Source organism: Myotis lucifugus, unplaced genomic scaffold (genome assembly GCF_000147115.1).
Source record: "Myotis lucifugus unplaced genomic scaffold, Myoluc2.0 scaffold_100, whole genome shotgun sequence".
NCBI lineage: Eukaryota > Metazoa > Chordata > Mammalia > Chiroptera > Vespertilionidae > Myotis > Myotis lucifugus.
This window is the reverse complement of record NW_005871148.1, coordinates 4,288,067-4,300,567: the sequence shown is the minus strand read 5'-3', so window position 1 is coordinate 4,300,567 and position 12,501 is coordinate 4,288,067. Positions and strand designations below refer to the sequence as shown.

Here is a 12,501-nt window from a genome sequence, read left to right as displayed (position 1 = left end):
CTGTACCTCTGCACTTCACTTTCGTAGTTCCTCTGAGTCTGTGTGCTCTTCTCTTTCCTTCTAGTTGTAGAGTTTCCACTCAGCCAGCCTTCCTGTGGTTCTGGATGATGACCGTTCTCCCTTTTAGTTGTATTTTTGAAGTTGTTGTCGGAGGCAGCAATTTCCGGTGTTTTTCTATGCCGCCATCTTGGTTCATCGAACAAGCTCTATCTTATACAGCAGAGAGAGATGGGTTGTGACTGGAGCCCAGGTTTCCTGACTCCCGTGTAGGGCTCTTTCCAGAACACTACAAGCTTTGATAGGAAACCCGGAGACACTTATAGGGGACACTACTTAACCCACACTAATCAAGTATCCAAGATGCAGACTGGCCATTGGGAGGCTCAGGTCAAGAGGTGGCCAAGCATGACTCAAGTCCCTCTCATACTGTACCCCGAATGCACCCCTACTGACGAAAACCAGGCTGCCCTTGCAGAAAGCAATTTCCCAATGCAAATCCTAATTGCCTTTTACACCATCGATCAGTCAATTTTTCTGGGGCTTAACAATCTCCCTGGTAAGCTGCACATGGAACTTCCAGAGCTAAGTGGTCAAACATCAAATCCTGAGAGCAGCCTAGCAACTCAAAGGCCTTCACCCTGTTTCTCATATAATCTCAGCCCTTCACTGCTCAGCTATTCTAAAATTCTCAACTCTGAATTTCTTACCAAGTAAGATATTATTCCAACTTAATTTTGTTATGGGACATGGGAGTGGGTATAAACAGATACAGCATACAGTTAGCAACTCAATGCATTTCGACAGTCAACTACAAAACTCAGATATGCTCTCAACCCGCACTAAAGTGACTCAGACAAGCCTTGTTTCTTTCTGAAGCTGGAACTGTTAAAATGGAGACAGTGCATGCCACTGCAGGACAATGACCACAGTCAGCCAGGCTGCAGCTGTCTGGCCTACAGACTGGTCCTGTGATCCCATTTGTGAAGGTCAGGGTTTTCTTTTCAAACTCTGGTGGATTTAGAAGCCATGTCTGGCTGAAAGTACAAACTGCAATCTATTAAGGGACTTATTTAATACTTAGAAAGATTAAAAGCTACAATTAACCTTTTGCAAAATAATAGTCTGGAAGAACTACTATTGTGCTCACTTCTAGTTATAGTGCCAATCAGGAGGTCAAGGCCTGATGCTGAGCTGACCAGAGAAAAACACCAGCCTTTGGCCTGAGGAAGTAATGGGCATTTCTCCATCTTCAGTGCGTGGGGTGCCTGGGCTGACACCCTGCTGTCACAGGGCTGTGCTGGCATTTCAGGCTGCCTGTCACTCACATCCTCTGTATTATTCCTTCATCTAGTCTAACAGGGAAGGTGCAAATCCTAAATAGAACAGAGCCAGAACCTGAGGCCCCTGCTGCTGAAAATTATCTCTAAAGCAGACAAAAAGGTGATTACTTTTCTTTTGTCCCCCAAGCTAAAATATAAGCAGAGATTTCTTTTAGCCGGGCTTAAACCCTTTTTGATGTATTTATTTGATGGTTTAGAACTGGAGTCACCAGTTAAAACATGATATCATAGATCATGGAGTTAGAGAATATGGCAGGAACAGTTTACTAAACTTTATAGAACTTTAGATGCAAATTTGGTTTTTCCTATAAAAGACAAACAGACCTATACATATACAGAATTCATACTATGAATGATAGCCTCAAGCAAAGAGTCAACATTCAAAATAAATGCTGCTTGAAGACACCATCAAGAATAACAAGAGCCCTAGCTGGTTTGGCTCAGTGGATAGAGCGTTGGCCTGCAAACTGAAGGGTCCTGGGTTCGATTCTGGTCAAGGGCACATGCCCAGGTTTCGGGCTTGATCCCCAGTAGGGAGCATGCAGGAGGCAGCCAATCAATGATTCTCTCTCATCATTGATGTTTCTACCTCTCTCTCCTTCCTTTCTCTCTGAAATCAATATTGCCTCCTTCCTCTCTCAAGTCAATGTTGTCTATTGACATCTATTTAAAAAAAAAAAAAAAGAATAAAGGGAAAAATAAAGTCCATGAGAGGAGGGAAGCATCAGCATCAATACCGTCCACATCCTCCAACTACCTGTTTCAAGGTCACCTTCACAACTATGTCACTAGAAGCAATGGAGTCAGGGCTAAAGCCACAGATTCTGCCTGTACCGGAGAAAATGGCTTTTATCCCAGCTTTTCCTATCCTTTGGGGCAGCATCTCTCCAATTAGATTACTATACAATACTTTTAGTAATGCAATGGCAAATAGTAATAGAGGTCAGAGACAACAAACATTCAAATTAGATAGAAAATAACATGATTTCTGAAGAACCACTAAAACAATCAAGGTCTGATTTCTGTTACTACACAATAAGCATTAAGCCATATTAACAGTTAAGTGTTGAAATTATAAGATTATAAATAGATTAGCAAGCAAATAAATTAGCAGCTTTCAAATTTTTTAGATCAGAGTAAAAATTTTTGAGTATGTACCCATAATGTATACATTTACCTATAAATTATGTACATGTCCTAAATAATACAGCTTTTATAAAAAACGAAAAAGGGAAATATAAAATTTTTAAGTTTTTCCTTTCTGATAGCTTTTTCTATCTTCACCTGACACCTCAAGGCACAATATATATACTTAGGGTCAGGCTCATGGTTAATGATAATGAATGTAAATCCGTATTTCAAATAATGCTGAAAAATTCCAAGGAGTTTAGCCAAAGGTCAATATATGGTAACCTATATGTTGAATATCAGCAAGGCTTGTTTATTATTTACATTCTTAGGAAGAGTAACAATATATACAAATAGAGACTTTGATATTTTCTTCTTGTATAGTGCCTTTAACAACCCATTTTGGAAACCACTGAAGGAAGCAACTGAATGAAACAGGGCCACAACAGAAGCCTGGGCGCCAACACCAATATGTATAGGTTGTGGGGCCATGTTGCTTTTAATCTTGTAGTCTTTGGGGGTACAGAAAACTTCTTAAAGGCTAGTTATTGTACAATAAAAAGTCTTTGGTGGATTTAATACTTTATTACATTAAATATATATTTTAGAGATGAAAATATATCTAACATTGATTTTTTTTCATGATTAATACCCTACTCTTCCAAAAACATGATGAGAAATCTCAGTTCCACAATGCCCATTAGCCTCTCTCCTCCTCTATAAATGACACCGGGGACAAAACCAAAGAGGATGGTCCTAGAATACCTCGCTGGAATTTAGGAGACATTTTCCCAAGGAAACAATGTTATGAACTGTAGTTATACATTGGCTGACTAGAATTACAGTGCAGGACTAGAATTACAGTTCAGCCATGCCATACGTTAATGAGTTGGATGGAAAATTGGCAAAATGTTGATCATTGTTGAAGCTGAGTGTTGGGTGCATAGGGGTTCATTTTACTATCTCTCTACTTTTGTGCATACCTGAAATTTCCTACAATAAAACGTTTAAAAAGTTCAAATAATCATTTTGGGGTCACCTGACCTCCTTAGCAATTGTTCCCATGGAATTCAGGAAGCCCATGAAGCACCTGCTTGTAAGGGAGAATGCCTGCACTAAACATCTCACCTGATACACTTCTCTGGCCATGAGGGGCCCTGGAAACAGCCAAGTTTATAAAAGCTGTACATGAAAACTCAAGCGACCCATTACAGGGGCAGGATAGTTTCAGTTAATTATACTGTAGAAATAAACGCTTTTTTATTTCTTGTACTCCTTGTATTGAGAGTTGTAAGAGACCAAATGAAATCAACCCAAGTCTCTTTTGTCTGTATTTAATGAGGCTGTTTTCTCCTTAAGATTGCTCACTCTAATTTCTTTTAAAAAAAGAATTGCATGAAATTGAGATTAAATTTACATGTTTTATTTTCTTCACAAAATTGATAATGTTCTCCCTATAAAATTATTCTTTTATATAGCAAAACCAAAGCCTGTATTTAGGGAATCTAATTACTTTTTTAAAACTATCCCTTTCTGCCCTAACTGGTTTGGCTCAGTGGACAGAGCATCAGCCTGCAGACTGAGGGGTCCCAGGTTCGATTCCTGTCAAGGGCATGTACCTTGGTTGCGGGCACATCCCCAGTAGGGGGTGTGCAGGAGGCAGCTGATCGATGTTTCTCTCTCATCGATGTTTATGACTCTCTATCCCTCTCTCTTCCTCTCTGTAAAAAATCAATAAAATATATTTTTAAAAAAACAAAAAATAACTATCCCTTTTATTAAATATCTAAATGTGACATGACCAAACCTTGTTTGGAGAAACAAGGTTCTCCAAAATACATTTCTATTAGTCTTGCAATGGGGTAATTGCAATTTTAGTCAACCTGCTAGGCCATATCTCTTAAAGAGAGAACACTGGAAACTGACACTCTACTGGTGTGTTCTGCAAGTATAAGTCTGAGATAAAGAATTGAACTCATGAATATAGTTCAAAACGGCATGAGTCACACAAACATAAACCCAAGAAACTTATGGAATCTTCACGAACCTTCTCATAATAGATATGTGGAAACATAAGTATACTCCTGGTGAAGTAACTTCCCATTCTTGGAGAAGGAACATCCAACTTGCCTAAGAATGCTCAGCAAAAACAAATATTCCAGGTGCAATATGCTGACTCTAAATGCCCCATCCTCCCCTGGCCCAAATCCATCCTCTTCCCCAGGGTCCCCAGCTCAGAGTACCTAACTAAGCATCCAAAATAACACCCCAGAAGGTTACCACCCGGGGGTGTTGCTCATAGTGATGCCCTTGGATTCCGCAGCATACATGAGGCTCTGTCTTGAGTTAACTTATCCAGGTTGCCATGTTTTAAGTCATGCTAGCTTCTTTTAACATTTTAGTCTTCCTCCTGACTTTCACATGTTCACATGTCACTTTGTGTTGAATGCCTGTGGCAACCTTTTTCCTATTTGATGATTTTCATCAGCTATGGATTTTAAACATTAAGAACAAGCAGGGGGAAAAAAGAACAAGCAGGCTTTGGAGGAGGTTCTAAGAGTTCTTCTATGGACTTTGTGACAGCTTTGTCCTCACAAAAGCTTTGACTATTTCTATTACAGACAACACAGCTGCTAATCAGCAGGATACCTTGAGGCTTAACCAACTGCTCATTCGTCTTTGAGCATAGCTACTACTTGCCTGCAAATTGGCCTTTTTGGCTCACCATCCCACATAATCATCAGTGTCATTTTAAAATACAAATGTCTGAAGTGTGATGGAATAATAAAATCCCCCGGATAAAGTACAGAAAAGCTTTACTTTTCTCTTCCTTTTCCTCAGCATGTGAAGTCACATTGCAAAGCTCCTTAAATTGTTTCAGGAGCCATAAAGGAACCAGGCTCTCAGCCCAGGCTGCAAGGATTGCCTGTATCCACCAATGAGAACTTACATGGCTCAGAGGTTTAAAAACACTGGTCAAAAATAGTTCTCAAGCATCAAGGTCCCTGCCTAAATGTTTCATGGGGCTCTCAGATGGGAGTTTACGTACGGTATGAGGTTTGCAGGGTCACTGTCAAGGGGCTGGACCTCTGTACCAGACAGCTTTAACACAGGAAGCTTTTATAGCATCCTTTGTCAGTGACGTTTCTAAAAAACTGAAACTTAGGTTCTTTTAAGTTAAAAAGTTCCCAAACTTGCCCTCAAGAATTGTACCATTATATCCTCTATAAACACCAATTACATAGAATCAGATGTGCAGAAAATAACTCAAAATAGCTGGATTCACCCTAGAAACATGTTCACAGATCTGCTCAAAGTTAGACTTCACTATACTTTCCTTATCACAACATTTGGGTCCCAAAGTTAATGTCAACACTGCTAAATGTTTTAAAGTGTCATAATTTTAAAATAGATCCCAATGATCTCCTATTCAGTAAAATTAATTAAGACCAAAGAATATTTGTATTTGAAATCTTTGGCTTGCAAAATACACCCAACCCTTCTAATCAATAGTAGTGTCCCTTTTAAAAATAAGGACTGTTTTTAGTCAGGTTTCTAAAAACAGCCCTGAACATCAAACAAAACCTCTCAAGTGAAAATGTACTTTTCCTCATTAGTAACAAAGCCATTCTAAACAAGTTAAGGCTAAGAATGAAAAACTATTACCAAATTTGATCAATCAGAGTTGTTCAAACATCAATCAGGAAGAATACTCATAAAACAGCCTAAGACAATTTGGATTACAAGTGTCAGTCCATGACAGCAATCTAGAAGTACTTATTCTCTACAGGGAAAATTTAAATACATTTATACAAGCACTGAGGGCAAAAAAAAACCTTCCTTAAAATGAATAGTCCTGCCCTTGCGGGTGGCTTAATTAGTTGGAGCATCATTCCATACACCAAAAGGTTGCGGGTTCAGCCCAGCTGGTATTGCTCGGTGGTTGAGCGTTGACCTATGAACCAGAAGGTCATGGTTTGATTCTTGGTCAGGACATATGCCTGGATTGTGGGCTCAATCCCCAGTGTTCAGGAGGCAGCCAATCAATGATTCCCTCTCATCATTGATGTTTCTGTCTCTCACTCTCCCTTCCTCTCTGAAATCAATAAAAGAAAAAAATTTGTAAAAACTTGCAGGTTCAACTCCTTGTCAGGTTTTGGGTTTTATGCCTCGTCGGGGTGCACATGGGAGGCAATCTATCGATTGGAGTTAACAGTGAAGATTTAAAAATCTTCCCAGAACAATTAAGAACTCAAACCAGTTTAAAGTGAATGTCACAGTCAGTCATTAGGCATTGGAGTTAAAGATAAGTACCATTTTTCTTTGCTAAAGTTATAAGTAACTTACTTAGAGGGCATGTAAGTTACAACATCGCCCTATTGAAAAAGCTTAGCAACCATGAATAATGAGTCTCTTTTGCTTCACTTCAAACATTAATACTAAGCTCAAGCGTGTCACATCCTCAAGACTCAGCACCAGCTTCTCTTTAAATAGAAGCAGTGTCATAACATATTGCCATTTAAAAGAAAGAAAAAAGTCAGAATGCAAAATACGTGGTCTCATTAAATCAAAACAAAAAGAGTGTATGAGTCTGCATATGTGTGATGTATATACTCATACATGCAGAAGTTGTTGTTGTTTTTCTTAAGTAGGAGATATAACCAAATCATTCTATATAATAAAAGTGTAATATGCAAATTGACCAGTCGGCAGGGGGCGGGGCCGGCGAGGAGGCAGCACCAGGCCAGCCAAGGCTCATGCCAGCAGGCAGAGAGAGGGGACGGCGATGGGGGAGTGGGAGAGGCAGCAGTGATCAGTGGCAGTGGAGGGGTGATGGGGGGGCGGGGCCATGCCAGCTGGTGCCGGCCCCTGATTGGCCTGCCCCAATGTCTCCCGCAGAGGGAGACTGGCTGCAGTGCCTTCCCCTGATCACCAGGTCAGTGATGGGGGCAGCGCCGTCCCCTGATGGGCCACCCTCCCAAGGGGAGGGGGCCTAAGCGGTCAGTAGGACATCCCCTGAGGGCTCCTGGACTGTGAGAGGGCACAGGCCAGGCTGAGGGATACGCCCCTTCTCCCTCAGTGCACAAATGTTCGTGCACCGGGCCTCTAGTTAACTATAATCCCTCCCAATAGTGTGATAAAGAATAAATTGTTGCCCTGGCTGTTGTGCTTCAGTTATTGGTTAAGCATCGTCCACGCATGAAAAGGTTGCTGGTTCGATTCCTGGTCAGGGCACATGCATGGGTTGTGGGATCACTCCCCAGTGAATGTTTTGTTTTCACATCAATGTTTCTCCTCTTCCTCTCTTCCTCTCTCTCTTTAAAAAAATCAATAAAAAAATCTTTAAAAAATAAATGTTCTCTTTGGTTTTCCTGTGTTTTTTAAACACTGACCATGCATTTTTTGAATAAGATAAAATATTTATGAAATTAAAAATCAAAACAAAAAGTTATTTTAGACCTCCAGGGTTCTTCTCCTTGTTTTGTCTGTTTAACAATAAAGAGATACCATGGTGCCGTTTTTTGTTTGTTTTTTTAGTATTCTTATTTAAATGAGGTGGAGGAAAACCTATTAGCAGAGAAATTAAACAAGCTCTGAACTATCAAAAAACTAAATAAAAAAAACCCAGAAAACATCAATTATTGGCAAGAATGTGAAGATAGAGAAATTGAAACTCTTGTGCATTGTTGTTGGGAATCTAAAATGGTATAGCTGTTATTGAACATAGTACAGCAGTTCCTCAAAACATTAAAAAGAGAATTACCATGTGATCCTGCAATCCCACTTCTGAGTTTATATTTTTTAAAAAATTGGAAGCAGGGTCCTGAAGAGGCAATTGTATAACCGTGTTCATGGCAGCATTATTTACCATAGTTAAAACATAGAAGCAACCCAAGTGTCCATTTACGGATGAATGGATAAGCAAAATGTGGTATATATACAAACAATAGAATATTATTCAGTCTTAAAAAGGAAGAAAATTCTGCAATATACTACAACATGGATGAACCTTGAGGACATTATGCTAAGTGAAATAAGCCAGTCACGCCGAAACCCGTTTGGCTCAGTGGATAGAGCGTCGGCCTGCGGACTGAAAGGTCCCGGGTTCGATTCCGGTCAAGGGCATGTACCTGGGTTGCGGGCACATCCCCAGTGGGAGATGTGCAGGAGGCAGCTGATCGATGTTTCTCTCTCATCTATGTTTCTAACTCTCTATCTCTCTCCCTTCCTCTCTGTAAAAAATCAATAAAATATATTTTAAAAAAAAGAAAGAAATAAGCCAGTCACAAAATTACAAAGACTGTATGATTCCACTTATATGAGGTACTCGGAATATTTTTAAAAACACACACAAAAACAGAAAGTAGAACTGTTTGCTAGGGGCTAGGGGGAGGAAAGAATGAGGAGTTATTGTTTAACACAGGGGTCCTCAAACTTTTTAAACAGGGGGCCAGTTCACTGTCCCTCAGACTGTTGGAGGGCCGGACTATAGTTTAAAAAAAAACTATGAACAAATTCCTATGCACACTGCACATATCTTATTTTGAAGTAAAAAAACAAAACGGGAACAAATACAATATTTGTATTTGCATGTGGCCCGCGGGCCGTAGTTTGAGGACCCCTGGTTTAACAGGTATAAAGTTTCCCTTTTACAAGATAAAAAAGTTATGGGGACAGATGGTGGTAATGGTTGTATACTGTGAATGTATTTAATACCACTGAACTGTACACTTGAAAATGGTTAAGATGGTAAATTTTATGTTATGTAGTATTTTACCACAATTTTAAAAAACCATATATATATAAAAAATATGTGTATGTGCCTATGACTTAAGAACTATATGAGCTATAACTGTACTTTTATATCATGTATATTATTAAACATGCACAATAGCCAGAAGTTTTTAAGTATGCACAAATAAATATATATAGAAGTTCTAATATTTTCTTCCGGAACCCTAATGACATCCCTCAGGAGGCCCAGATCCTGAGATCTGACATGCACTGAAAGGTGATGTCTCTTTCTCCAGCCCATGTCCCGCTGTGCACAGAGGAAAGAGGAGAGCCAGCAGCGGCCAACCACTGACATTAATTTGCCGTCTCTTCCTCCTTTTCCTTCTCTTGCATTAGGAAGTATTTAACCCTTCTCCAGGGTCTCAAGAATATTTAATTCTAACAAAGTCAGCTATAACAAATCCTCAAGTAGCAAATCCCTGGCAAGTTTAGGGAGAGAATGACACAGGAACTGGATGCAAATGCTACTTTCTAGGGCAGTGGTTCTCAACCTTCCTAATGCCGCGACCCTTTAATACAGTTCCTCATGTTGTGGTGACCCCCAATTTCATTGTTAAAAATTGAACATAATTAAAGCATAGTGATTAATCACAAAAACAATATGTAATTACATATGTGTTTTCCGGTGGTCTTAGGCGACCCCTGTGAAAGGGTCGTTCGATCCCCAAAGGGGTCGCGACCCACAGGTTGAGAACCGCTGTTCTAAGGCCATGGAGATCCTTGAAAAACTATTTGGTGAATCAGTAAACCGTGAACTAGATTGAAGTTTACTTGATAAATCTCTTGGGTACCTGGAAAACGAAGAGATCCCAAAGTCTTAAAAACACTGCTTATGCAAAAACCTGAGACAATGAACTCACTAGACTAAAAAATTTCAGTTGAGTCTAAAGGCTCTTTGTGAGCTAACTCATGCACTAGCCAGCTGCTGTGGAAAGGCTTGCTTACCTTCAGTATTTCTGGTTCTTTGATATCCAGAGTTCCTGTGTTCCAGTGTTGTTGATTTTTATGTAGTCTGTGATATTTATGAGCACTTGGTGGTGTAAAAAACCAAATCATGCAAACTGCAGTCATGAATCCCAGGCCAATTCCCAGGAAGAGTCCACTCACATAATGGGGGAGGGGGAGGATGAGGTACGCATAGACACACAGTATGAAGAAGCCCAGTGTCTTCACAGGTAACTCTGGGTGCTGCATGGCCAAGTCCACCTCCTCGTCACTGTCAAGAGTTGGAACATCATCTGCCAGCTCCTCTGGCTTGAGAGGTGTATCTAGGAGCTTATCAACTTTACCCTCCCCATCCATTTCCAAATCAAACTCTTCAGAGTATAGTTCACAAAACTCTTCGTCTTCTTTGCTCACTAAGGCAGACAGAGAACATTTCTCAAGGACTAGAGAACCCGTCTTCAGGCCTAAATCCTTTAGACTGCTCACCTGGGAACTCTTCAGTTCCACCTCTTTTGGGGGCTCATCAATGGACTTTGGGTGATCACTTCTGGGGATGCTGGGATTGCTTCCCTCACCATCCCCCTCAGAATCACACTCCTCTTCTTTGATGCTGTAGTTGTGATTGCTTTCCAAGTGACCGTTCAAGCTGGACAGATTGGAGAGCTCTGAAGCACTTGAAGATAAGGCTTTGGGCCTATGGCTGCCACTTTCTTCCCCTATAATTTTGCTAAGGAGCTGAAAAGGCTCATGTATGACTTCTGAAAGGCGTCGCTTAGTGTCTTCAATTTTTGCCTCCATTTCGGGCACTTTAAAAAAGGAGCGTGTATCGGAGGGAGAAGTGAGTGGGGAAGAAGGTGCGGTTTTGGAATCTCCACCTGTGTTTCGTGGCTGGGTAAACTGCTTGAACAGGTGTAAATTCAGCTTGGAATCAGGTGGTTTATAGGACACAGTATCTGACTCTTGCTTGGAGGTGTCTGTGGACAGAGACTTGACTAATGTCTTCATCAAGTGCCTGTGCCTTGGGGGCGGTGGGGGTTCTTTTGGCTCCACCTCGGTGGACAGGGACTTCACAAGGCTCATAAAGGGTTTTGAGCTGGAAAGGGTGGAGGATGAGGCACTGGATGAGAGGACAGGAGACTTGGAAGGAGAGGACAATGGAGAAGAAGAACTGGTTTTCTGCTCAGAAAGGGATGACACACTGGGAGAGCTAGCTAAGGGCCCTGATGAAGATGACCCTGGGGACAGAGCCAATGGCACTGTACTTAATACTTGCACTGCGGGCAGAGGGGCTTCCAACAGCTTTACAGTGTTCTCGGAGACGGGCAAAACAGCAGGCGACTCGGACAGTCCATCTGCCAGGATAGGCTGGGAGGCAGGGCCAGTGGGGTCATGGCCACCCCGAGGTTCAAAATAGAGGTCTTCCTTGGCTTCAAGCCCCGTTACAATGCTTTGGTCGTCTAGCCCCTCCTCAAAATACTCCCTGAACTCCTCCTCCTCTTCCTCTTCTTCCTCCCCGGATGCCGAGAAGTGGATGGCGATAGTGTCTCGGGACACGGACCTCTGCACATGCACTCTGGGGGCTGATGGTTTTGGCATGTCAATGGCTTTTTCGGCATGGCGCCCATTCAGACTTGTCATTGCCAGCTTCACAAGGGCTTAGGCTCTGTAAAAACATCAAGAAAACTGAAGTCAGAAAGTGGTTTCTCCACAGGAGACACTGCCATGTGCAGACAGGAGCACAGACGAAGTTCACTTCTAAACGATGATTATGCTTTTACTTGGCAGATGGCCACTGCTTTTCACTTGAGCAGGTTTAATGGTTTAATTTTCACCAGCTACATTCCAGTTAGGCATTCTCTTTTATGAGCAAACTACAAACCAGTGTTAAAAAGTGCCATACAATCTGTCTTACTTCACAACATCTGAGTAATTGTTTCCTTCCTCTTAACTGGCTCATTTCTATCAGCGATTCCATATTTCAAGGCTTGAAATACCTGCACAATAGATGTTACCAGCATTACTTCAGAAGTCCAACAGGATAAAATGTAGCGTCCTGGTGATTTTGAGAATCTTGGAACAAAAATTTCACCAGTGGTTTTCTAGCTATAAAAAGCTAACTGGGGGGAGCGGGAGGGAGGTATTGCTTCCACTGCAATTTTCACAGCAATCTTAACAATTACTTGGCTCGTATCTCCCACCAACATATCCTATCTTGCCAATGCAAGTAATTAGCAAAGTACCCGAGAGTTGAAAGGAAAATCTGTAAACTAATTACTATGACCTGTTGGCTTCT

General features: G+C 41.2%; 1 protein-coding gene across 6 annotated transcripts in view; it reads right to left on the bottom strand.

The window, feature by feature from the left end:
• TEX2 (testis expressed 2) overlaps positions 1–11,871 on the bottom strand; it is a 56,016-nt gene extending 44,145 nt beyond the window's left edge. For all 6 annotated transcript variants that reach the window (XR_001348965.2, XM_023757000.1, XM_023757001.1 and 3 more), the window contains exon 1: positions 10,209–11,871. Coding sequence is in view for 5 of the 6 variants with exons in the window: in XM_023757000.1 (XP_023612768.1) it covers positions 10,209–11,846 (1,638 nt within the window). In the remaining variant the exon portion in view is untranslated. The remainder of the gene's footprint in view (positions 1–10,208) is intronic.
• Positions 11,872–12,501: the final 630 nt, after the last annotated feature.